Here is a 27,619-nt window from a genome sequence, read left to right on the forward strand (position 1 = left end):
AATCACCTACATAAAAAACCTGATGGAATTTACCCTAGAAAGCTGCTAGAATTAATAAGTGGGTTTAGCAAATCTTCAGGCTACAAGATCAACACAAATATCAATGACACATTTACATACTAGGATTGAACAATGAGAAATGGAAGTTTTTTTAAAATGCCATTTATAATAGTATCAGAAATATAAAATACTTATGGATAAATCTGATGAAGATGTACAAGAACTGTACACTGATAACAACAAAAGACTGCTGAAAAAAATTTAAGACCTAAATAAATGGGTAAACTTACCTTGATCACGTATGTCAAGAAGATGGTGTATTGTTATGATTTTAATTCTCCCCAAATTTCTCTCTACACAATCTCAACTGTAGCCTTCTTTATAAAATTTGACAAACTGATTCTAAGACCTACATATACATGCTAATGACTGAGAACAGCCAAAACATTCTGAAAAAGAAGAATGAATTTGAAGAAATAACACTCCCTGACTTTAAAAGTTTATTAAAAAGCCACAATAATCAATACAGTGAGGTAATGGCATCAAGAAAGGTATAGACAAACTGAACAGAATAGCGGGACTAGAAAGAGACACACACACATATATATGAACAATTGATTTTTGACAAAAATGCAAAGGCAACTAAGTGAACAACAGTAGGTTTTCAACAGAGAATAATGGAACAATTGGCTATCCATACACACATACATACACAAAAAGAACTTCAATCCATACCTCCTATACCTCATACCATTTGTAAGAATTAGCTTAATATGAAACATAAAACATAAAAATTTAAAGAGAAAATACAAAAGAAAATCTTTGTGATCATGGTGTAGATAAGGATTTCTTAGATATGCCATCAAAATCAAATTCATAAAACAATTCAAAATGATGAGCATATGAGAAGATGCTCAACATCATGAGTCATTATTTTCAACCAAGGAAGATTCTATTTCCAGCCAAATTATCAATCGAGTAGGAAGGTTAAAGAAGTGCATTTTCAGATACATAAAATCTTACTGAGATATATAAATCACTTAAAAAGAAATGAAAAAAGAAAGAAGAAAAAGATATGGGTTAAGGGTAACAGGTGCTCTGACATAAGTAAGTAGGGAAGGGCAGGAAGGTAGGGATGAGACCAAGATGATGTTGTAGGGAAATGCCAGGGCAACAGCTGTGCAGACAGCTGTTCAGATCAGATCGAAGAGAATGCCTCCAAAGACAAAAATACAACCACCTGGTTAGATGATGAGTTTGGCTGTAGTGAATGAAACCGGATGGTTCTGTCAAAAAGTTTGAGGTCAAATGGGTTACATGCACATGTTACTGTAGGGGGGGAAACCTACAATTGTTAGCACTAAAGGGCGGGGGGGAAAAGTACAATTCACATAATGTAGTTACGATGTATGACAGCTGTGAAATACACTACATGGGGTGGAACAACTCCACACCTCACCGATGCCAGGCTGACTCTAACTAACTTGTATTCATTAGAGTTCTATGCCTGTTAAGAGAGTGCCAGAAAGGTGGCAGCAAGGGGGTCAGAAATGTAGCTGTTAAATCACAATGTCTGTGACACTGAAATCAGATCTTCTTAAAATCATATGCAAGTCTAAGGAGAAATGGGCCAAAGTCAATACTTTTTATGTGGCTTGTTTCACCATCAAAATCTGTCTGCCTTGTCTCTAAGGTAAGCCCACCTTTTATTTTGGTAGATATTCTCCTTAACAGTGGTAATAATTCTGGCCAGTAAAAGATTCTACACTTCATCTAAATCGAAACACAGTGCAAAGCTTGAGGCCGGGGGAGGAAGAATTTATACATGTGTAAATGTGTGCGTGTATAGAGGGTGAGTTAAACTTTCATTTTTCATTATAAGAAAGTTATTGACAACTAGTAAAACAGAAAATCAAGAAAGAGTAGGTACATCCCTAAAGGTGTGTTTATGGGCTTCTGTCCCACTGCTTAGAGAATTTTTAAGCATGTACTCTAAAAATCTGTATCTTAAAAATTATAGTCTCTATAATTCTCTAAAAAAAATAACAATAATGAATACACTATCAGTTTTCATTCCAATCCCAAAGAAACTGTCAGTCGCTCCGTCGTGTCTGACTCTGTGACACCATGAACTGTCCCGTATATGGAATTCTCCAGGCAAGAATACTGGAGGGGGTTGCCATTTCCTCCTCTAGAGGACCTTCCGGATCCAGGGACTGAATCCAGGTCTCCTGTATGGCAGGCAGATTCTTTACCATCTGAGCCACCAGGGAAGATAATCCCAAAGAAGGGCAATGGCAAAGAATGTTCAAACTATCGTACAACTGTGCTCATTTCACATGCTAGCAAGGTAATGCTCAAAATTCTTCAAGCTAGGCTTCAACAGTACATGAATCAAGAACTTCCAGATGTGCAAGCTGGGTTTAGAAAAGGCAGATGAATCACAGATCAAATTGCCAACATCTGTTGGATCACAGAGAAAGCAAGGGAATTCCCATAAAACATCTCCTTCTGCTTCATTGACTATGCTGAAGTCTCTGACTGTGTGGATCACAACAAACTGGAAAATTCTTAAAGAGATGGGAATACTAGATGACTTTACCTGCCTCCTTAGAAATCTGTATGCAGGTCAAGAACAACAGTTAGAACCAGACATGGAACAACAGACTGGTTCCAAATTGGGAAAGGAGTACGTCAAGGCTGTGTATTGTCACCCTGCTTATTTAGCTTATATGCAGAGTATATCATGTGAAATGCCAGGGTGGATGACTCACAAGATGGAACCAAGATTGCTGGAAGAAATATCAACCACCTCAGATATGCAAATGACACCATCCTAATGGCAGAAGAGGAACTAAAGAGCCTCTTGATGAACATGAAAGAGGAGATTGAAAAAGCTGGCTTAAAACTCAACATTCAAAAAACTAAGATCATGGTATCCAGTCCCATCACTTCACAGCAAATAGATGGGGAAAAAATGGAAACAGTGGCAGATTTTGGGCTCTAAAATCACTGCAGATGCATTATTGCAGCCATGAAATTAAAAGACACTCGCTCTTTGGAAGAAAAGCTATGACAAACCTAGACAGCATATTAAAAGGCAGAGACACCACTTTGTGGACAAGGGTCTGTATAGTCAAAGCTATGGTTTTTCCAGTAGTCGTGTACAGATGTGAGAGCTGGACCATAAAGAAGGCTGAGTACCGAAGAACTGACGCCTTTGATCTCTGGTGCTGGAGAAGAGGACTCTTGAGAGTCCTTTGGACTGCAAGGAGATCAAATCAGTCAATCCTGAACATTCACTGGAAGGACTGATGCTGAAGCTGAAACTCCAATACTTGGGCCACCTGATGGAAGAGCTGCCTCATTGAAAAAGACCCTGATGCTGGGAAAAACTGAGAGCAGGAGGAGAAGCAGGCAACAGAGAACGAGATGGTTGGATGGCATCGCTGGCTCAACGGACATGAGTTTGAGCAAGCTCCAGGAAATGGTGAAGGACAGGGAAGCCTGACATGCCGCAGTCCGTGGGATCACAAAGAGTTGGGACATGACTTAGCTACTGAACAACAACAATTTGATTTTTGAGTAAATGAGGGGGGGAGGATTACAGAAGTAGTAACTCTGATATGTACTATTCATATCATGATTCCATACACAGGAAGAGGACATGTAAGGAATGGGTTTTAATCTGTCATCTTTGTCCTGATGATGGAGTCCACCTTCTGAAAAGCAAACTTTAGATCACAACACGATTTAACCACTAGAGGGAGCTGAAGTGGCTATTAAATAATGGAAAAGAGAAGAGCCACATAAAGAAGCTTTTCTCTCACTTCGAGTCCTTATTGTAACTCTTTGAAAAAAATGTTCTAATATTACATAAATATCAAAAATTAAATTTTAAGTGGTGACAAGAATAGATTTTTGCTTCTTCTAAATGTTAGAAGTGTTCATTTTCAAGCGATTAAAAATTGCCTATAGCATAATGGTGTTGTTCAGTGGCTCCAGTAATGTCTGACTCTTTGAGACCCCATGGACAGCAGCACACCAGACTTCCCCATCCTTCACTATCTCCGAGAGTTTGTTCAAATTCATAGCAGAATGGTTTCTCAATTCGGTACCAAATAATACAACCTTCAGTTTAGTATTTATTTAGAAGGTATTGATAGGTTTTTCCCTCATATTTTAGTCAATGCAGCCCTGTATGCGTACTTACTAACAATTCAGGCTTTCAGGTCAGGCAGATCAGATTTTAACCATACTTTACCACTACAGACTTTATAATTAACTTCGCTAATTAACATGAGACTCAAGGTTCCTCATCTGTAAAATAGGGGTACAGAGTTTTATAGAAGTAAATGGGACAGTATATGCAAAATACCTCTATGCACTCCAGTATTCTGACCAGCAGAAGTCTGTGGACTGTCCATGGGGTTGCAACAGCCAGACACGACCGAGCGACTTTCACTTTCACTTTGGTGCACCGCTGAATCTAAAGACAGTAGCAGCTTTTCCAACGGGGAGACACTACACTGTAAAGCTACCGACTAAATGAGCATCTCTTAATCCCTCTTCTCATTTCAGCATCAAAATATGTAATACTGAAGCAAACCAAGACACAACCCTTGTACACATAACCATATGGCAAGACACACTGATTTCTGAGGCCAAACCCAGGGAAGGGCCCAAGAATTCACACCTTAAAGGCCTGCATTCACTTAGAAAGCAATGCGGAGTCTAGACCTGCAGCATGCCTTTAACAAGGATACAAAAGTGACCTGACTTTAATATGAACTGTTTCTTTTTCTTAGGATACTCAGTTATACAACCATCACTACAACCTAAGTTAGAACAATTTCTTCAACCCCAAAACAAATGCTCCGATACTCATTAGCAGGTACTCTTGAAATCCCTCTACCTCAAGTCCATGACAACCACGAATCTGCTTTCTGTCTCTATAGGTTTGCCTACTCCAGTCACTTTATGTAAGTGGAACTGTACAATATGTGACCTTTTCTGTGTGACTTCTTCCACGCAGCCCAATGTTTCCAAGGTTCATCATGCTACAGTATATGTCAGTACTTCATCCCTTTTTTAGAGTGACGAGCACTCCCATATAGGAGAATTCACATCTTGTCCATCCATTCACTGATGGACAACTGGATTGCTTCCCCACCTTGGCTAGCATGACAAACGCTGCTATAAACATCTGTGTACAGTTTTTCAGCAGACACATTTCTACTTCTCTTGGGTATATACCCTACTCAGTCATGTGTAACTCTATGTTTAACTTATGAGAAACTTCCAAACTATTTTCCAAAACAGCTGCATCATTTTACATTTCTACACCAGCACTGCATGAGGGTTCCAGTTTCTCCACATCACCATCAACACTTGTTATTCCCTGTCTTTTTGGTAACAGCCATCCCACTAGGTGTGAAGTGGTATTTTACTATGGTTTTGATCAGCATTTTTCTAATGATTAATGATGGTAAGCACCTTTAAATGTATTTATTGGTCATTTACATACCTTTTTAAAGAAATGCCTATTCAAATCCTTTGCCCAATTTTAAACTGAACTGTTTGCCTTTTTATCGCTGATTTATGGGCATCTTTATATATTCTAGATACAATTCCCTCATCAGACATATAACTTGACAGTATCTTCCCCCATTCTGTCTTTTCACTTTCTTGAAGGAGTTACTTGAAATACGAACTTTAAAAATGTAATAGAATCCAGATTATCTATTCTTTCTTTTTGCTTATCCTATTGCCTAAAGTTGTGAAAATTTACTCTTAGGTTTTCTTTTAAGTTTTATAGCTCTTACATTTCTGTCTATGATCCCTTTTGAGTTAACTTTTGTATATGGTGAGAGGTAAGGGTCCAGCCTTATCCGAGGGCTTCCCTGAAGGCTCAGACAGTAAAGAATCTGCCCATAATGCAGGAAACCAGGGTTTGATCCCTGGGTGGGGAAGATCTCCTGGAGAAAGGAATGGCACCCCACTCCAGCATCCTTGCCTGGAGAATTCCATGGACAGAGCGGCCTGGTAGGCTACAGTCCAAGGGGTCACAAAGAGTCGGACAGGACCGAGGGACTAACACACACACACAGAAGGGTCCAACATCATTCTTTGCATGTGACGAAAATGTTAAAAGAGCTTTCATTAAAACATATTTTGCTTATTAGAAGTGTGACAATATGCCACGCATATACACATAAATGATATCTTCAGTCATTCATTTAACAAACACACACAGCAAGGACAGTATTTTGAGATAGGATCTGATAATTTTTCTTCCTTTCTTTTTCCCTATCCTTCCCCTCACTGAAGCACATACCAGGGTCCAGGGCTTCCTTGCCAAGGAGAGGTTTACAGAAGGTAGCTTCCTGACTTTTCTGGGACCACCAATTCCCAGGAGAACCGACCAATTATACTCTCCATAAAAACAAGAAGGAACAGTACTCTCCAGTGCTGGAGTAGGCAGGCAGTCCCCAGAGATGAAGGCAGAAGGGAGGAGAGAGAGCATTGACAGAGGGTGCGTTTGTATGAGGTTTCCCACATGTAGTGTTGAGAGACAACTAACACAATACTATTCCAGATTCTCATACCCCAAATCTGACATGAGGCAGCTAAGAACCACCAAACCAAAATGGCTTATAAGGACAGAAAGAAAGTGATGAAACATCACTTTCCTCTCACACATATACACACACTGCCCTGAACGACTGTGTGCTGGGCAATCTGGGTGCTAGCCTGGAATTATAGCACATCCTGAAGAAGAAAAGGTCCTTGATGAAACCCCAGAAGCAGCAAGGTTCCATTCTTTTTCTTCACCATCAAGGCAAAACGGTAACTCAGTCAGACAAGCAGATGCATTTCTGGCACCCTTGATTTTATGGGCTGACATTCACATCTGCCACACAAATATCAAGATATATATACAGCATCCTCCTAAGCTAGGTTGAAGTGGAGAATAGAAAAGTCAGTCAAGCCATAGTTAGCCAAGGCATTTATAGTCTGGTACGAGTTGAAAAGGTCTCCCAGGCAGTGCAGTGGTAAAGAATCCACCTGCTCCTTCAGGAGATGTAGCAGACATGGGTTCTATCCTAGTCGGGAATATCCTCTGGAGGAGGAAATGGCAACCCACCCCAGTATTCTTGCCTGGAAAATTCCATGGACAGAGGAGCCTGGCGGGTTGCAGAGAGTCAGACATGACTGAGTATGCACGCACACAGGAGCAGAAAACGTATTTACCACTTATTACACACCACCTGGGTGAACACATTGTGCTACACTCTTTTTGCAAATGGATTGAATGTAACGGAGCGTTCCCTGAAAAAAGGCCTTTGAGGTTCAAAGGAGGCAAAGGACATGGCTAAGGATGTTGTCGTTGTTGTTTAGTGTGTAAGCTGTGTCCAACTCTGTTGTGACCCCATGGACTATAGCCCACCAGGCTCCTCTGTCCGTGGGATTTCCCAGGTGAGAATACTGGAGTGGATTGCCATTTCCTCCTCCAGGGGGTCTTTCCAATCCAAGGAAAGAACCTGCATCTCCTGAATGGCAAGTGGATTCGTCACCACTGAACCACCACGGAAGCCACTGCAGGCAGATTCTTTGCCGTCTAAGACACCAGGGAAGCTCCTAAGGATACATGCTGATAACTAGTGGGACTTGGATATGAACTAAGGTATACTTAACTCCAAGCTCATTTTCAGTCTTGAAGTCAGAACTGACTCCCATGAAGAGGCCAAACTGATGGCTATCCTCTGATAATACCAACTGGGCAGAGACTTTGGTTCATGTTTTCTAAGAGTTGGGATGCAATTAAGTCAAACCAACTTTCTCTAACTTGATGTTCAGTGTGCCCTGGTAGATGACTAGAAGCCAGAAGCCTGAGGCTGGACAGGAGATGTCAGCCAGTCTCCCATGATTATGGGAACTGTGGCCTTGACTGAATCTGTCAAGGCCTGTCAACCAGTCTTCCCAACAGCAGACTTCCATTACCACACACAACATCTACCCGTGCAGCAAAGAAGTAACAGCACTACTTTGGGGTGGAAATCTCACCTTTTCTATCTATGGACAAAGGAAAAATAATGTTATAAGCAAAATTTTTCTTATAGTGAAAAATCCCACATAGCTATTATGCTTTGAGATGCTGGCATTCAACTCAACTTGGTACCTAAGAAACTATTTTAAATTCTTGTGTGAAGCTTCCTAGAAACAATAAAAGGCAAGTAGTTGATTCCGGCAATGAAATGTTAACAGTGCTTCCTTAAGTATTAATCTCCCGAACAAATGGTAACAATGCAAGAAGCAGGCATATAAATGCTTTGACAGTCACGATTTTTATATTTTCTACTGCTGCTTCGGCTATTTGAAGCAGGGTAGATGACTAAACCAAATCCCAAAGAGAAGTACATTAAGTCACAGACAGAAGTATGAAACACCAGAGAAATCTAAATTAGAGAGAACTCATGTCTCTTTTCTTCGGTCCATTTCTGAAAAACAAACCTCTTAGCACTCAGGATTATACAAACACGCAATTTTCATTTTCTCATATACACACTACACCTCAGAGGTGAGGACCCTCAGAAATCATTTGGTCCAATTTCTCTTTTTATAAATGGGAACATTTGAGATTCCAAGAGGTTTAGTGAAATGTCATGTGTTCATTAGATGTGAAGATTTCATCAACGTGGGAAGGGTACTAACTGAGGAGCAAGAATACCTGGATTTACTGCCCACCAAGTCCTGTATGAGTTTACAATCCAAATGCTGTATTAGACGGTTTTGAAATCTCTCCCGTCTTTGAAGGGGCTTTAGTTCTGTGTCTATGAACGTTGGGCTTCCCTGGTGGCTCAGCAGTAAAGAATCTGCCTGCAATGCAGGAGACCCAGGTTTGAACCCTGGGGTTGGGAAGATCCTCTGGAGAAGGAAATGGCAACCCACTCCAGTATTCTTGCCTGGAGCATTCCATGGACAGAAGAGCCTGGTGGGCTAAAGTCCACAGAGTCACAAAGAGTCAGACTATACTAAAGCGACTCAGCATGCACACACACCTGCACATGAATATCAGTAGGTTGCTTGTTTTTAGAAAGTTAATAACTTTCTTTGCCATTACAATAAAGGGGCAGTACATATGCTGGTTATGAGCACGGGCTTTAGAGTCAAACATTCTCTCTTCCAATCCCAGGTCTTACGCTTACTTTAGGTGAAAGCCTGAACAAGTTACTTACCCACTCCGTCTCATCTACAATACGGTAACCACAGTAGTATTTACCACAAATGGCCCTAATTATAAGAGACAACACACATCACATATTCAGCATACTGCACAGCACATAGCATGTGTTCAGTAAACACAGGCTGCCATTAACACCGTCATAAAGGAACTGGAGCTGGTGACTTTGTGTGTATTAAAAGAAGGCATCCCTTCCTCTGGGCAGATGCAGCCCGAGTGCACATGTCCACATCAAGGCTGGATCTCATTCTCTGCAGCTATGTGTCTGGCTCAAAAAATTAAAAAGCGAAATCGTTCCCCAGTATCCTATGCTGATAGTGGTAACCACTGACTTGTCGTCATGTAAGCCTTCTAGAAAACTCTTCAGAGGGCACCCACTCAGATGGCAGGAACACTTTTGGTCTTCTTTACTTTTCCTTCCTTCTGCCTGGAATGCTGAGGGAATGGCTGGGGTGTCAACAGCCTACTGATCACGAGGAAAGGGCTAAAAGGTTTTCAGAGACTTAGTCCTTCAGCAAGTAATTCAATGTCGGCAGCCACTGACCTCCAGACTTCTTGTTTCATGAGGAAAATAAACTCCTGTACATTTTTTGGCTACTATTATCAAAATGTAATTCTTAACCAAAATACCATCAAAATCTACTCCTATTGTCTATAAACAAATCGAATATTTGTAGACCTGCCTGGTCAGCGACTCATCCCTGGCCACTTAGGGACCCTAAGTCATGCCCTCATTGGCCATCACTTAGATTTTTACAAAAGGTCAAAGGCCCTAGGTGCTTGCTATTCCAAGTGTGGTCTGTAGATGAGAAGCATTAGTGTTGCCCAGGAAATTATTAGAAAGGCAGCCTCTTCCGCCCCATCCAGACTTCCTGAATCATACAGTATCCCCAGTGATTTCTGTGCTCACTGAGTCTAACTAAGGCTCTGGACTAGACCTACTGACTGCTCAGTCATTCCTCTTAAAAACTACTGCCAAAATCATCCTCCTGATGCACATCAGTAGTTTTCTTATCATGCCACTTTCCTCAAAAACCTCCAAGGGTTCCCGACTGCCTACAGACTGAAGTTTCGACTCTTTAGCCTGACAAGGCTTTCTATGATCTTGTATCATCCTGGAAATGCCAAGGTGCCAGCCATGCCAATAAATAACATTCTGCATAAAAGCAAAAAACAAAACAAAAAACAACCCATGAGTGTACCTAAGAAAGAACCTATGTCTTAATCCTGGCTCCTCTATCCCAGCCACTGGGGATACAGAGTTAGAAAATATCGGACACAGTCCCTTGTCTTCCGGAAGCTTAGTAATTAGTTGAAACATTAATGATAACTATTAAGCGCCAAGAAGAAAATGAGTGGGCAGTGGTACAGGGTAAGCTAGCCTGGGCAGAAGAATGGCCCAGACGATGGGGAACCTGTTGAGAGGCTGGCCCGGGCAGAGGGAAGAGCCCCTGCAAAGACGGGAGTGAATCTGGAGCGGCTGAGGACAGGAACAGGCTGCCTTTCAGGCTAACCCAGAAAACTCTTACCCTGGGAGGAAGGCAGCGGGAGATTAACCTTCCAAATCACTTAAGGGAAAATGCTGAATTTCTTATTCCTAGCAAAAGTCTTCGCTGGGACCACGAATGAGGCAGAGAGCAGGGTAGCCTTCAGAGTCGCTCCTGACAAGAGTCCAGCCCTGGACATCAGGTTGAGTGAAATCTGAATCTCAGCTCTACCACTTTCCAGCTCTCAACTCCCTTGACCTCCAAGCCCCTGCTTCCTCAGACAGAAAGTGGGTTTAAGAATAGAACCAACTTTGTCGTTGCTGTGAACACGGAGGGAGATAATGCTGGCAAAGCTCCCCAGAACACGGGCACCCACGCCAGTGCTGACCTGAATACTAGAGGTTACAGGGCTGCGGTGGCGATGATGGTGAGGACTCTTGATCACTATGAGCTTGCGGGTAAAGAGTTCAGTCCAGATCCATCTGTCCACCGCCCCCGCCCCAATCCTAGAGGCCTCCCGACCTTAGCATCCCAGGCAAGCTCCCCCCACCACCCCGCGCACGGCCACCGTGACCCCAGGGCGGGCGCCGGGCGCCGCCGCAGGACCCCGTTACCTGGGGCCAAACGCGACCTGTCGCCACCTCGCGTCCTGGGCCCTGCCTCCCTCCCGGCCGCCTCCCGGCCCCGCAGCTGCGCCGGCGGCGCCCCCAGCCCAGCCCGGCCCGGGCGGCGCGGGATGCCTCGGCGGGGCTGGCGGCGGCGGCCACGCGGCGCGCTGCGGCGGAGGGGAGGGGGCTCGGCGGCGGCGGCGGCGGCGGCGGCGGCGGCGGGGGGCAGAACCCAGAGGCGCGGCGGCGGCGGCGGCGGCGGATGCCGGGGCTCGCGGGCGGCGGCGCGGCCCGGCCCGCAGTGAAGCCCGCGGCGCCCGGGGCGCAGGGAGTGGCCGTCGCCTCCTGCGCGCACCATTCCTGAGATGGCGGCGGCGCGGCGGCAGCTCGGGGAGCCGAGGAGGGGTCAGCCGGGCGGGGGCTGAGCCCCGCCGGCCCGGGAGCTCGCCGGGGACCCCCTCGCAGGTGGCCGAGCCCCGGTCGGCAGGCAGGCCTGCAGAGCGGAGAGGCCGGGGGCGGCCCCGGAGCGGAGCGCGGCGCCCGGCCCGGGGAGGCCGCGATGGCGAACGCAAGCGAACCGGGCGGCGGCGGCGGCGGCGGGGAGGCGGCCGCCCTGGGCCTCAAGCTGGCCACGCTCAGCCTGCTGCTGTGCGTGAGCCTGGCGGGCAACGTGCTGTTCGCGCTGCTCATCGTTCGGGAGCGCAGCCTGCACCGCGCCCCGTACTACCTGCTGCTCGACCTGTGCCTGGCCGACGGGCTGCGCGCGCTCGCCTGCCTCCCGGCCGTCATGCTGGCGGCGCGGCGGGCCGCGGCCGCCGCGGGGGCGCCGCCGGGCGCGCTGGGCTGCAAGCTGCTCGCCTTCCTGGCCGCGCTCTTCTGCTTCCACGCCGCCTTCCTGCTGCTCGGCGTGGGCGTCACCCGCTACCTGGCCATCGCGCACCACCGCTTCTACGCCGAACGCCTGGCCGGCTGGCCGTGCGCCGCCATGCTGGTGTGCGCCGCCTGGGCGCTGGCGCTGGCCGCGGCCTTCCCGCCCGTGCTGGACGGCGGCGGCGGCGACGACGAGGACGCGCCGTGCGCCCTGGAGCAGCGGCCCGACGGCGCCCCGGGCGCGCTGGGCTTCCTGCTGCTGCTGGCCGTGGTGGTGGGCGCCACGCACCTCGTCTACCTCCGCCTGCTCTTCTTCATCCACGACCGCCGCAAGATGCGGCCCGCGCGCCTCGTGCCAGCCGTCAGCCACGACTGGACCTTCCACGGCCCCGGCGCCACCGGCCAGGCGGCCGCCAACTGGACGGCCGGCTTCGGCCGCGGGCCCACGCCGCCGGCCCTCGTGGGCATCCGGCCGGCCGGGCCCGGGCGTGGCGCGCGCCGCCTCCTCGTGCTCGAGGAGTTCAAGACGGAGAAGAGGCTGTGCAAGATGTTCTACGCCGTCACGCTGCTCTTCCTGCTCCTCTGGGGGCCCTACGTCGTGGCCAGCTACCTGCGGGTCCTGGTGCGGCCCGGCGCCGTCCCCCAGGCCTACCTGACGGCCTCCGTGTGGCTGACCTTCGCGCAGGCCGGCATCAACCCCGTCGTGTGCTTCCTCTTCAACAGGGAGCTCAGGGACTGCTTCCGCGCCCAGTTCCCCTGCTGCCAGAGCCCCCAGGCCACCCAGGCCACCCTCCCCTGCGACTTGAAAGGCATCGGTTTATAAGTGGCACTACCGCCACCTGCACCCCAGCCCGGCCTCTCTCTTTGGCTTGGACAGTGACGTCTTTTCTGCCCCTTCGGCCCCCTTTTTAATTTTCTACGCTGCCTTCAAAACGACTCTCGAAGTGCATCACTTGGATTGTACAGACTCCAATTGTACCGGGGTAGGGTTTCGAAGTCCCAGCCCCACCCCAGCCCCTGCGATTGTCCTCCTAAATATATTTTCATCCTGACAGTAGATCCTGGAGTCTTTGTACTTGTACTGATGTCTTTTCTTCCATGTGTTACTTTTTTTTTTTTTTTAAATAAAGGCTAATTTTCTTCATGCAACCTTTCCTAAAGACCATGGCCAGTTTTCTACAGAAGCTATTTTTGACAACCTCAAGTGGCATTACATTTTGCAGTGAAGTAGAGGAACCCAGAGGGGCTTCACCAGTTCAGTTTCTTGAGGGTCTTCTGTTGGAAGCAGGAGACAGAGGGAAAGTTGTCTCGAGTTCCCTCTGAATTGCCGGCCTGGGGTCAGCTGGACTGCTCTGGTTCTTGGAAGGCGTTGAGAACTTTGTTCAGTATTGATAGTGAATTTAAAGAGCAGAGATGGGAGAGAGTAGCAAGGAAGTCATTTTTAATAAGTAACAACACAAGTAAGATTTGTTTCCTACCTTGCTTTATACACTAGGAAATGCCTGTCAGTGACAAACTGCTCTCTGTATTATACCAATTCTTGAGTGGCAACATTTCTGTAAAATTGTAGCTTTCAAAAGAGTAAAAAGTGTTTTGGTTAGTAATGGTGTGGAGAAAATAACAGTATTGCATGTTTTTGTATGTACTGATTGTGGTTGATGGATTGGGAGGGCTCTCGGAGACAAGCAGAGTACTACATCAAAACTGTTCAGGTATTTTTGGCCAATAAAAATTTAAAAACTTTATGGAAACAGTTTTTGCTTTGAGGAGCCCAGTTTTATTCTGTCTTATGAAACTGATTTCCACTTTGAAAATTGTTCTTCTTTCGTTCATGGTATAAATGAATGGACTCTAATGATACTCTTACTGTGAGACAAAGCATTTCCTTAAAATGTTTGCTAGGTTAAGCTGTGCTGTTCTCCTGATGGTTATTTTAAATTAATAATGAGAACTATAATTTTAAGTACTATTTATTTGTTAGGCACATTGTAACCTTAAATTGAAAGATAAATTCTGCAAGTACTGTACAATATTTTTTCGCTTACAATGCTACATTTTTATCAATGTATCTTCCGTTTTGAGGGTTTATATCTGTATTTCTCTTTGCATTATATAAATATACCAGTATTTTCATTCTGGAGTGGGTTTTTGTTGCTGTTGTTGTTTGAGGCTGTGACAGGTGGTAATAGACCTCTAAGTAAGGTACTCATGTTCTATTATCCTTTTAGTGCATACTATTTAGTTCACCATAATTTCAAAGACATTTAGAGGCTTGTTTACTTAAAATGCAACATAAAAATCTTCAGATCTTCTCTTAAAGAAACAGTATATATAGTTTTAGAACTTTTTAATGAATCTATAAAACATGAGTATGAGCAGAGTAATCACTTTGATAAAATAATAATTAACATAGGTGCAGTAAATATATTGACATTTCAATTGGGCATAGTATAAACTATTAAATATTCAGTCCAAGATGGATTAAGTCATAAGAAGTGGGTGTGGCCAGCTTATCCAGGTGAATGGTCAGCATTATTTTATTTTTTCTGTAACTATCAATCAGTCTATGCAGAGAGTCTCATATTTGGAAGACATGAGTAATTATTAGCCTATCTATCGCCAGATCATAGACCAGGTAGACATTAATTACCCAGGGGCTACTCATCAGATATCTCGGCTTACCTAAAGTCAGGTCCAGGAAGTACCTATCTCCTCATCCAACCCTCCACCCACCTAAGTGATCCAAGTTCAGAAACCAGAAGTCACTAAGCCCACGTGATATTCAGAACTTTTAGCACGTGCCATGGCACAGGAGCCGGTCCGTCGGTGCTAACTCCCGTGCAGCCCCACAGGCAAGCAGCTCAAGGGCACAGAGACATCCCGTGGGCTCTATATGGCCTTGAGTTCATGGATATTGTTTCATAGGAGAAACTATAAGTCAGGGATTCTCAAATGTCAACATTCATAATAATAACTACCTTAAGTACTTGCAGGGTCCAGAGATGCTTATTAGAAGGAGTTGAGATGCGGCCCAGAAAAAAGCATTTTTAACAAGATTCTCAGAAGTTGGAGGCAGACTTGCAGGCCTCTGCTCGAACATGGATTTACCCTGTGTACAAACTTGATCTGCTTTTGTTTTGCTTTGTTCTGACTGGATGACAGATTTCTAATGAGGAATCAGGTGACAGGTAGTGAGAAATGACAGCCAACTGTAAAGGAAGAAGAAAGAACCAAGAGAGGCAGAGAAATTAGCTGTCCAGGGGAATACTGTGCAGGAGCAAAAATCCCCTCGCACCTCAAAAGCTATTTTCAACATTGAATTTATTAAGCCTGTACTTTGATTATTAATTCACATTAATAAAGAAATCATCAGGAAAAGGTTAGTTGTGTTTCAGAATCCTCATTGTACCAGGATAGGTACAATGTATTTGGGAAAGACTTCCATTAAAATAGGAGTCCCTGGTGGCCCAGATGGTAGAGTCTGTCTGCAGTGCAGGAGACCTGGGTTTGATTCCTGTGTCGGGAAGATCCCCTGGAGAAAGAAATGGCAACCCACTCTAGTATTCTTGCCTAGAGGAGCTTGCCTAGCACGCTTCTCCGTCCATGGGATCCACAGAGAGTTGGACATAACCGAGCGATTTCACTTCACTTTCCATTAATATAGTTCATTTCTTTAATTGAAAATTTTATTTAGCATAAACACTCCCGCTCCTCCCTGAGTGAAACAAATGAGTTATGTCTATACTTGAAGCAAAAGAAAATAGATGGCTTGTCTATATATCTTTCTCTGCATATCCTGGCATGGAATTCTTGGGTCAAAAGTGAGCATTTTTAGGTCTTTTGATACCATATAGCCAGATCACTTTGCAGGAAGACTTCTATCTACTTAGATTTCCACCTGACCAGTCTTTTTTTTTTTTTTTTAATGAAGTATCTCAAGTAAAATGCAGATGAAAATAACATTAATAATCATCATAATAAATAGTAATGTCCATTTCCACTATTCAGCCATGTTTTGCCAAATCTTGTCAGTCTTGCTGCACTGGTTCCTACCTTTTTTTCTTTCCCTTTCCTTTCTTCCCTTTTTCCTCTGCTTGCTTTCCTTCCTCCCTCTCTTATTCCTCCTCTTCCTCCCATTTCTTTATTTTCTTCCTTTCCTTCCCTTTCTTTTTTCCTTCCTCTCTCCCTCCTTTGGAAAGAAATAAAAAATGACACTGACACTTCGGCCAAGTCTTCGGTTTCATCATCAGCCAGCTACATCCTCAAGTCCCCTGCCTGTAAGAGGCTCAAGGTCCCAGGTTCAGGAAGGGATCATTGGGTTGGTAGGATTGGTTTTGCTCTTCACTGTCTTTCCATGACCCATAGGCTCAAGTGCAAATTTCTGGTCTGCCCCAGGCAGCCTACCATGGTCTGGCCCCTCCACCAACCTGGCCTTATCCTCCCCTTGTATTTCCATTTCTCCCTTCTCTGGTTGTCTTTGCATAAGCTCTAACTAGGAAGCCCGTCCCCGTTCTCTGTGTGGGGAATCCCTCACCACCTCCTCTAGGGCAGAGGCAATATTCACAATATTTGTTAACTGGGATGGTGCTGGCATAACTGACCTGTATAGCTGTACCCTTGGTCTTGGGTAAACATCAGGGTTGTGCTGGACTCAGATCCAAGATTTCTGGAAGGCCTTCTTAGCCCATTCACCACTCTGCTGGGCTCTCGGGGTGCACGGTGTATACTCCCTGCATCCTGGTGCGTCCCTAGGCTCCTGACTCCCCTGCTGGTCTCACCTCCTCCCACTCCCTGCTCAGGCCTGAGATCCGGCCACTCCAAGTCGCTGGCAGTGCCCTGAACAGATCACACTGGGTCACACCAACTTGTTTTGTGTGCATTGTTTCTTGTGTCCAAAGTTCTTACTCCCTCTTTTCCCAGCTCAACTGCTGTTATGTTTTCAAACACATAGGGTGAGCTTTTAGACATAAAGGTGAACTAACCTCCATATAGCCAAAGCTATGGTTTTTCTAGTAGTTATGTACGGATGTGAAAGCTGAACAATAAAAAAGGCTAAGGGATGAAGAATTGATGCCTTCGAACTGTGGTGTTGGAGAAGACTCTTGAGAGTCCCTTGGATTGCAAGGAGATCAAACCCGTCAATCCTAAAGGAAATCAATCTTGAATATTCATTGGAAGGACTGATGCTGAAGCTGAAACTCCAATACTTTGGCCACCTGATGCAAAGAGCCAATTCATTGGAAAAGACCCCGATAGTGGGAAAAATGGAAGGCAGGAGGAGAAAGGGATGACAGAGGAAAAGATGGTTGGATGGCATCACTGACTCGATGGACATGAGTGTGAGCAAGATCCATGAGATAGTAAAGAACAGAGAACCTGGCATGCTGCTGTTCATGGGGTCACAGAGTTGGACATGACTTCATAACTGAACAACAACAACCTCTACAGAGAGAGAGATGTTGTCCCCATGCAGGTCCTAAAAGATTTTTAAGTCTCCAAACACAGTCATTAGATCTGAGTGCCACAGTGGAATGAGTAGCAGGTTTACTGGCTTCCTGGCATTTCAAGCTGTCTGTGAGTTCCGGTGGGTGAAATTATAAAACGTGGCAGACCCAATATACCATTTTTCATGCCCCTGGCAGGTGTGCCACTCTGTGTGACCTTCCAAGACCACTGAAATGCAAGACTTCCTCTGGGAGGGGCAAAAGAGGTAATGAGAAGCTGTCTCTACCCATTCATATTCTAGACCCACAACAATATTTTTTGCATCGTTTATTCTCAATAGCTGTTTCTGGAGTAAAAAGAATTAAAAGCAAATTTGATCTAAGTCCAAGGAGTTCTTTACGCTTTTTCTTCAACTTGGACAAGACTTTTGGGGTCTAATTCATCCCAAGAACAGAGCTCTCTTGCCTTTCCTTTTCCTTCCTTTCGGGATATTTTTGCTGGGGATGTGATGCTTGGAGCCATAGCAGCGTTCTTGCAACCATGAGAAGAGATACTGTCAACATGGGGAAAATAGCAGGCCAGAAAGATAGAAAGAGCAGGTATCTCATTTAACATTGTTGAGCTGCTTACCCAAAGAAGGAACCTCATATCTCTAGATTTTAGAGATACCTCCCTTGACAGATATGCCTGATATCCTGGAATTCTATTCACAAATTTTTAAAAATTAGACTCATTTATTCACATTTCCAATTATCAGATCATTCAGCCTGGCTCTGGAAAAAATAATGAACTAGATTAGACTATCTCTTAGGTTGAAATACATCTGGAAGATTTTTTTAAATACCTGTTACAAGACTGGTTCTATTTAATTGCATTTTATAAAAACTGTTACCATGATCAGTATATTTTTAAGCGTTTGATATGATAAATTTAGTTATAGCAATCTGGAAAACCACCTGAATGAATCCATCTAATCCATAGGTACTACAAGCCACTAAGAAGCTGGTTTCTGTTTTGGGCAATGCAGGGAAACATGGAGATAAGAAAGGTCCAATTTGCTTGCTGATGAGGTAGCAAGCTAACTGGAGAAACCTGGCAAATGTGCCTCAAACCATAAATCAAGGCAGAACATAATTTATACCAGAAGAGAGATCTAGTTAAAAAGCTTGGGATAACAAGACCTCATAGCCAATTGCCCAGAAAGGGCCCTAGGCAGTCTATCTCTGGTTGCTCAATGAGGGAAGTAGGAAAAAAGAATCAGAAGATGGAAAAAAATTTGTCCAGTTTGCATCTTCTCCAACTTTCTGAATCCCACATTCTCCTCACTCTGGGGTCCATTTTCAAAATAAATTTCTCTAAGGGAAATAAAACCACATGAATTCTCTCTTCACAGTTTTCTGTTCCAATTCTATGTGAATGCTCACATGGGATGTAGTTGTTATAATGGAGCAAGTTTGTTACGTAAAATTTTTTTGCAGGGAGAGTCAGCAGATTAGATTAAAAATATCAGATCTGAATAAAAACCAAACAGGTAGCTCTCAAGAAGACCACTCCTCTCCCCTCCCAAAGGAAGTAGCAGCTCCCACTACACAAAGGGGTATTTTTGTGCTTTAGCTCAAGGGAAAAGGAGAAGAAAAGTCTTAGTATATTCAGTTCACCCTGTTATATTGGTTGCACGCATTTAAGATAAATAAACAGTTTTCAATTTATATCTGAAAGCCTGAAGACTCCAAGTCACTTCAAATTATACAGAGAAAACATACATAAATGTTTGAAGTTGCAATGTCAAGGCATAAATGCAATTCTCTTATTTCTCAGTAACGTTAAGGAGACAGGCAAATTAAAGCTATTACCACTTGGCTTCTAGGAGGAATACTTTAGTCATTCATAAATTAAGTTTTAAGTGGCTAACCTACTCTAGGTGGAAAACATGTAAACTGAGAGGAGAAAATATATTTAAAAACATCACCCAATACATTAGCTGAGTTATGCCAGTCTGTGTCGCTCTCTAGGGTAGAAATCTTAACTTTCTGCCAGGATATGCTATCTGAGAAGTACACACTGTTGGAACCTGTGTTGGAACCTGGAGGGTGCAATAAATGGTTTCATTTTCTTGAAGATGCACAGATGTGCTGTAATTTTGAAAGGCTTTGAAAAATTGCTAAAGTGGCAACACTGACTTAATACATGCCTTATTAAAATATTTTCTAGAGATCATAAAATTTAAAATACATGAGGAGATGAAATTTTCCTTGCCATTTTCATTTAACAAGTTTATTTTTTCCTTTTATCCCCCCATATATTTTCCCCCTATACTTCCTGAATCCTGACCAATTTGCAATGTTCTTAGTAGAAGGGAAAAAAGGAAGAACAAATAGGAGAGAACCCTTGTCGCAGGTATTCATTCCAAAGAGCGGTATACTCAAGAGTCTAACTGTACAGTGTGTAGTTCTTTTAACCCACAGTCACAATCCGTTTCATTTGCATATCTAGCTTGAGGAATTATGGGATACCAGAGCTATTTCTAAAACCTGATTTGCATAACTGTTCTAATCCTTTATGAGCAGGGTGACATGTGGTCTAACAAAAGATTTTTTTTAATTTGTAAGTTACTTTATAAGTTTTATAAAGACATTGAACACTTTTAGATATACATTTAATACCTGCCTCTATTGAAAGGAACACAATTATACAAAGGCTTATCTTCTGCTAGTGGCATATGACTTTACTTTACTGTAGGAGGAACAGCTTTGTTCACTGAAAGTTTGTCATTTTAAGATTTTTTTTTTTTTCTAGTACCTCTTGGTGAGATTTAAACTCATTTAAATGTCATAAGAGAATGTACTGTTGTAATGAGCCTCAGGGATTCTCCCTGTCTCCCAAATTTCTTATGGGTAGATGACATATTTGAGTTTGAAACAGAGGCAGCAAGAAATACTTCCACACATTCTCTTAGCATGTGGAATGTGAATGCTCTTGTGACCAAAGAATGTAAGTTTATCCATTTCTGATCTGAAGATTCTTGTTCTATTTGGTTTTCAGTTTCTCATTATGATATTTTTTTCAGGACTGAGATAAAGATGAAAACTCCGCTTTGGATGTTTGAACTCTGACCACTCTCCATGCCTCACACTCCACATTCTACTTTTTCCCACACCTGGGCTAGCCAGCCCCAGTGGGGAGGAAGTTTCACCCAGCCCTGCCTTTCTTGGTCTCAGTAAAAACTAAAACCAGCCAAACTGCCTTGCTGGTGCCACTCTGGCCTGTCTCACGTCTGCTCTGTTCTCACCAGGCAATCCCGTGATGTGGGTCATCAGTCTTGCCACGTCCTCCCAGTGTGTGCGGCAGCATCAGCTCCAAGATCCAAACCAATTTGCGGGGCAGGGCAACCACTGAACAAGAACGCAGAAACCAAGTGTTTAAGATCACAGAACGAAGTTTTAACTGTAACCAAATGATGCTCGTTTGAAAAGGATGACTCCATTTGTATTGATTAGGGTAGAAGTGGAAGTGTTTTAGCAGAGTCCCTGAATCAGAATGGCTGAACTGCTTCTCTGGGCTGCTGGGTGACTTCCTCAGGAGTTGCTCTGCAACCCGCTGGTGGGTTAGCCCTGCCTTCCCTCTCTGGTTCCAAAGTAGACAGATTCAATGCTGCATCTCCCTGATGGAGTGCCATTTACTTTTAAGCCAGTGAGGCAGATCATTTCTGCCCACATTCCATTGCTAAGAACTCAGTCATATGGTCATATCTGGCAAGGGCTGCTGATCTCGAGATGTCATATTGAGTGGCCCAGGTGCCCAGCTAAAACCTCTCGGGAGAGAGGCAAGGGTAGAGGGGAAAAGGAGGGAGGCAGGAAGAGAGAGGGAAGAGAGAAAAGAAAAAGAGAATTTGAAAATGAATGAATTGTGGGAGACAATTGAAGTCTACCAGCCACAACTTCCATTCCCCTAACTAAATCCAGGAAAATTGATGAGAGTATTAAATCCGTTGTCTGAAAGACTAATGACTGTAGGCAACATTTAACTTCCCAGAACCCAATCATGACATATAGTTAGCAAATATTTTTCTGAAATTTTTTTTTACTTTGAACAGCAAATATTTTCTTTTAAAATTTATACAAGAATAAATATTTATTCATACATTCATGTCCTGGGTCTGAAAATGTTTTATTCTTCCATTTCAAACTCCAACTTGGGATTTCAAAAATATATCTTAAGTGGAAATGTTTAGGAGGAAAGGTTGATCAGTGAAAGGACCGTGGCAATATCTAAGGAGAGAGCCACCTTAAAGAAAAAGGATTGATGTTACTGCTGACATACCAGGCTATGGCCATCTTATCCCACCATGGACCCTCTGGAGAAGGGACCAAACTGATTTGCTTTAAGACAAGACAGGAGAGGTGACAGTTTGAAGGTGCGGTAGGCTGTGGGTAGAGCTGTAGCGATATTGGCATTGAGTTGCTGCTGTTGATAACACCCTAGATGATGGAGCTGTGTGGCTTCCTTAAACAATTTTGTTTAATTTTGTTGATGTTTAAGAAATTCCACAATAACAAGTGATTGTTTTGTTTGTTTGCTTTGAAGAATGAACCACAGACACTCATGTCAACTTCAGCCTTGTCCATAGGGACAGACCTGTGACAGACCTGTGACAGACCTGTTCCAAGTTGTGCCGAGAAAACTCTACTTGTGAAACTTCTCAAAGGCTATTCAGACCTACCTTTAATAAAACGCAATTTTCTCCAATACTCCCTATAAAGTTTTTGAGAGTTTCTGCTTGCTAAGTCACTTCAGTTATGTCCGACTCTTTGCAATCCTATGGACTATAGCTCCACTCGGCTCCATGGATTCTCCAGGCAAGAATACTGGAGTGGGTTGCCATGCCCCACCCCAGGGCTTCTTCCTGATCCAGGTGGGTTCTTTACCAATAGTGCTACCTGGGAAGCTCTGAGTTTCTGCTACAAAAATATTTTTCATAAATTACTTCTCTCAAAAAGGTGAGAAAAAAATTGGATCCCAACAATGTGGAAGTTAGTGCACTCTGAAGATGTGAAATGTTACATCTCAAATTATCTTACCGGAGCCCTTCCCCTCAAGCTTTAAAGAGTGACTTCATATAAAAATGTCTTCCTTGAAACACAGTAAAATGAAGAGCTGACCTAAAACTGATATTTCTTTAAACAGTATGGACACTGTTCAAGTATACAAAATGTTTACCTCTCCGTGACTTTGAATGCAAGATGATAGGCTTTCTCTTTTTAATTTTTAGAATACCAATTTTGTAAAACCCCACTGGGAGGCTTAACTTTTTTTTTTAATACTGTCATTTCAAACTTTGCACAATACTGAAACAAAACCTTATACAAGCAGATACAAAATATCTTCAGGATAAACCAATGGTTCTCACAGACAATTTACCCCAGCCCCTAACCCCTGGGGACATTTGCTGATATCCAGACACTTTTGGGTGTCACAACTCAGGGGAACTACCGTCATCCAGTAGGATAGGAACCAGGGGTGCTTCTAAACACTCCATAATGCACTGGACAGCTCCACAGCAAAAACTCAACTGACCCAGAAAGTCAGAAGCGTCAAGGCTGAGAAACTCTGGGTTACAGTAAGAAAATGCCTGGAAATATTCTTCTCAGTCGCAACTCCAAGGATCAGGCCATGGTTTTGCCTGGCTGACAATTCAGGCTTCGTTAAGGATGAAAATCCCCTGTGGGCACAAAGAGGCATGCTCTTTATGTATACATTACAGGTAAACCAGTGCATTCTATCATCAGAAATCATGCTCGTACCACGATTTTTCACTTTCTTGCTTTCAATCTTCTGTGATATACCTGTTTGATTGATATGCTTACTAGAGTGAGCTATTACAGTTTGCTGCAATATTGGACTTTCTAAAGCATTGTGATGATTTAGGGGCCCAGTAAAATAGAATCCTGGGATATATGGGGAGGTGGGACAGGTAGAGGGGAGTGTCTGCTTAGAGGTTCAAAAGCTGAGTCACCTGGGAGGGTGCATTTACAGAGTAAGAGAAAGAAGCTTGGGCCTCACGCCCCACCACAGAGTCCGCAGGAAAGCCAAGGGACCAGCTAGGCTGGACCCAGGCCTGCTTCCCTAATCTTACTCTAAGGAACTTTGAATTGACTCCTCCAATGATCTATGTAACTGAGATTAAACTGCTCCAGGGGGACCCTTCTGCAAACTTCCCTCTAGAAGCAGTATATGGAAGGGGTGGACAGGAAAAAGAAAATGCATTCGTTTGTGTCTGGAGATCATAACTACTCTGAGGGCTGCAAGAAAAGACAAAGACATTTCACTACATGTGCGACTTCTAATTAGACAGGCATCTCATAAATCAGCATTAGTGACGCAGCGGCTTTTCTACAGAAACATATTCCTTTACGCTTGCTTGGTCAGTGGCCCTCAGCCATGCGTGCACCTTAGAGGGAAATGAGTACCTTTAAAAACATAATCCTAACATCCCGACCTCATCCAAGACACATCAAATCGGAATCTCCAAAGATGGTGGATGATGGAAAAGAGAATGGTGCCTTAAGAACAGCACCCTGATTAGTGCCTCTCACCGGGGGAACTGTATACTCTGAAAGTGGTTGGGGGGACATAGGGGAAAATACACTTTAAGGATTACGCTGTTAAAGATTATCATCTTGGGGACATGTTAAAAAAAATACTAGAAGAAAAGCAATTCTTTTTAATGCAGAAGGGAGTGCTGAGGATTAACAAATCAGAAGGGACCAAAGAATGAAAGAAAGATTAATTCGGAGGATATTACCTGAGATACTCGCAATAGGTTGAAACAGAAAGATCGTAAAAGGCTGCTAGTCAGTTCTAGACAGTAACCTTCATTGCATAGCAAAACCATCCTGCTTTTAACATGGAAATGGCCCCCAACTTTATAATCTTCTAAAAAATGAAGTAAGAAGAGAGCCAGGGTGAGATTTCTGATGTTAGAACCAAGGAAGAATAAAGTTTATATGTTTCATCTATCACTGGTCTGGTTTGCTAAAGTTCCAACAAAACACTACACTGAATGCTGGAAAGGAAGATGTCTTCAGTTAAATGAGAGGATTTGCAGGGGAACACTTCTGGCACAAACATTTCTACAGTTAGACATATGTACCCCAACATTGATTGTGGCACTGTTTATAATAGCCAGGACATGGAAGCAACCTAGATGTCCATCAGCAGACGAATGGATAAGAAAGCTGTGGTATGTATACACAATGGAATATTACTCAGCCATTAAAAAGAATACATTTGCATCAGTTCTAACGAGGTGGATGAAGCCAGATCCTATTATATAGAGTGAAGTAAATCAGAACAAAAAACACCAAATACCGTATAATAACATATATATATGGAATTTAGAAAGATGGTAACAATGACCCTATATGCGAGACAGCAAAAGAGACACAGATGTATAGAACAGTCTTTGGACTCTGTGGGAGAAGGTGAGGGTGGGATGATCTGAGAGAATAGCATTGAAACATGTATATTATCATATGTGAAACAGATCGCCAATCCAGGTTCGATCCATGAGACAAGGTGCCCAGAGCTGGTGCACTGGGATGACCCTGAGGGATGGGATGGGGAGGGAGGAGGGAGGGGGGTTCAGGATGGGGAACACATGTACACCCATGGCTGATTCATCTCAGTGTGTGGCAAAACCCACTACAATATTGCAAAGTAATTAGCCTCCAATTAAAATAAAATTTTTAAAAACTGCTGCTCTTAAGAAAAAGGCTGAACAGTTTTCATGAAAGTCGATGGATTTCTTTGCCAAGAAATCCAAAGATCCATTTGAGTTTGGTCAGTAGCTTCTGCCATAAGATCTATTTCTACCTTAGAAAGAATGGAATCCACTCACAACATTTGTATCAGACTAGATTGCTGACTTAGGTTTTCTTGCATAAATTCTCACCTTGCCTTACTTTTAGAAATTCTGGCCTATGAAGTTCCAGCTTCCATGAGAGCTTGTCCTAGGGACTGGAAGAAGCAGCACCACCATACCATCTTTATATTATAGCACAAGGCTTTGAGTGCTTTGCACAGAATTATTTTAAAGAACATGACCACAAGCTTTTTGCAACAACTGTTTGATAAGTGCTGGTAACAAGTTAAAAAGTAATAACCAAATAGAACAGCACACTCCTCAATAAAAATAATAACCAACGAGAGAGGTAACAAACGACAAAGCTCTGTTTTTCTTTGAATGGTGGTACGTCAGTAGGTTCAGTTCTAAGTTTTCTACACCTGATTCACATAATATTCTCTTGGCTGTGTATACGCAGTTTTTAGGTATTGATTTAAAATATTAAGTTGATATATAAAAGTAAACTTTTATAAAAGCTACATGTCTTTTAACCCGGGGGAAAACAGATGATTGAACCAATCAAGTTTTCACCACTTATGAAAAAGGATGTGTGGAACATTATGTGAAAACAGCACTGAGCAAAATTGAGCAAAATTACCCATAATTCCACTTGAAGACTATTTTTTTTCCCCAACAAACTCACTGAGGAATGTTTCTTGAATGCAAACTAAACTGAACCAAAAATAATCCTTCTACGACCAAGTATGGTACTAAGTACAGCAAAATTGAATACACTTACAGCACAACTTACCCCAGGGGAAAAGTTATATGTAATATGCAACTGTAAGTCCCGGCTGAATAAATGACTATAAAATGAACAATTATTTTTTGTGGGTTAGCGGGTTGGCATGGCCACTTTAGTCAGTTAAACACATTTCAGAAGTTGTTTATTTGCAAATTTGAATCCATTTACAATACTTGCTGGGTTTTTTTCAAGGCCAGGCTACACTGGCATCACCACAGGCCAGGACCTAGCACCCTGCCTAACCACTGATGATCAACACCCATTACTATTTGCTGAATCAAGACAGTGATATGTCATGAGTCCATTTTGATTAGTTATGCATGTCATAATTTTCCTTCATTCCCCCAAACCTCACTGATTTATACATTATTTTTGTACTACCATAAAACTCATGCAAACAGAACTTTCCTGCATGTAAAAGGAAAATGTACACACTGTTAGGGCTATATTACCAACTCTGGAGTCTTTACCCATTTTTTTAATATGGACTATATAGAAATCCGCTTGTAATAAAAACTGACAACTGTGACAAAAATAAGGATATAATATTAAAAATAAATCAAATGATATACAGTACTGTCATTCTGATACAGAATTTTTACACAGCAATAGTAGTATGTACAAATGACAGGATCAGGCAATCCATCACAACAGACCTTCGGGTTACAGATAAATTTTGAATGACAACTTAATACTGATTTTAACATGGTAACTAGTGTTATGCCAGATTAAAATCAATACATCTTCTTCAAGTGACATTTTCTGGAACATCTCTAACTAGGAGACTTTTGTTAAAACAAAATCTTTATAAAAAGAAAAAGAAATAAATGTAATATTGTACTGGAAATGTCTTTTTAAAAAAAATCCCAAATCTATAAATCTGGACTAAATTAATTTGACTTCCCATTCTCTCTGTCCTTACACTGGTCAACCGCAGACCTGGCACCCACTTACACAAGCAGGTTCAGTCAAAGTTCAGAAGCAGCCCCATCTCTACTTCCTATAAGAGAAGTTTAGGGTATCTGGTTCAACTACACATTCTTTCCACTGTTTAAGTATCAGGCAAAAAAGCTTGATTCTCATCAGTAATTCTGCCAGCAAGCTCAAGGATATGGATCCTCACTTTAAAATGCTAGAGGGTCAGGGAGGGAAATGCCAAACAATAAAATAAGAGTCTTAAAACTCACTGGGGAATGAAGGAAAGAGACCCCGTGTGTGTGTGTGTGTGTGTGTGTGTGTGTGTGTGGTGGGGCAGGGCTGGGGGCAGGGTATGTTTAGGGAAAAAAAATTTCTGTAACAAAATAACAAATTTGTATT

The 27,619-nt window shown here is 43.1% G+C and overlaps 1 protein-coding gene across 1 annotated transcript; it reads left to right on the forward strand.

Annotated features, from left to right (window-relative positions):
- The first annotated feature begins 11,898 nt into the window (after positions 1-11,898).
- GPR27 (G protein-coupled receptor 27) lies at positions 11,899-14,248 on the forward strand. The gene has a single exon (XM_052636099.1). The coding sequence runs from the start codon at positions 11,899-11,901 to the stop codon at positions 13,030-13,032; it is 1,134 nt and encodes a 377-aa protein (XP_052492059.1). The 3' UTR covers positions 13,033-14,248.
- Positions 14,249-27,619: the final 13,371 nt, after the last annotated feature.

This window comes from Budorcas taxicolor, chromosome 1 (genome assembly GCF_023091745.1).
Source record: "Budorcas taxicolor isolate Tak-1 chromosome 1, Takin1.1, whole genome shotgun sequence".
NCBI classification, from domain to species: domain Eukaryota; kingdom Metazoa; phylum Chordata; class Mammalia; order Artiodactyla; family Bovidae; genus Budorcas; species Budorcas taxicolor.

Bases quoted from the DNA above. Each gene is read 5' to 3' on its own strand.
- GPR27 (XM_052636099.1), top strand. From the start codon at position 11,899: ATGGCGAACGCAAGCGAACCGGGCGGCGGCGGCGGCGGCGGGGAGGCG.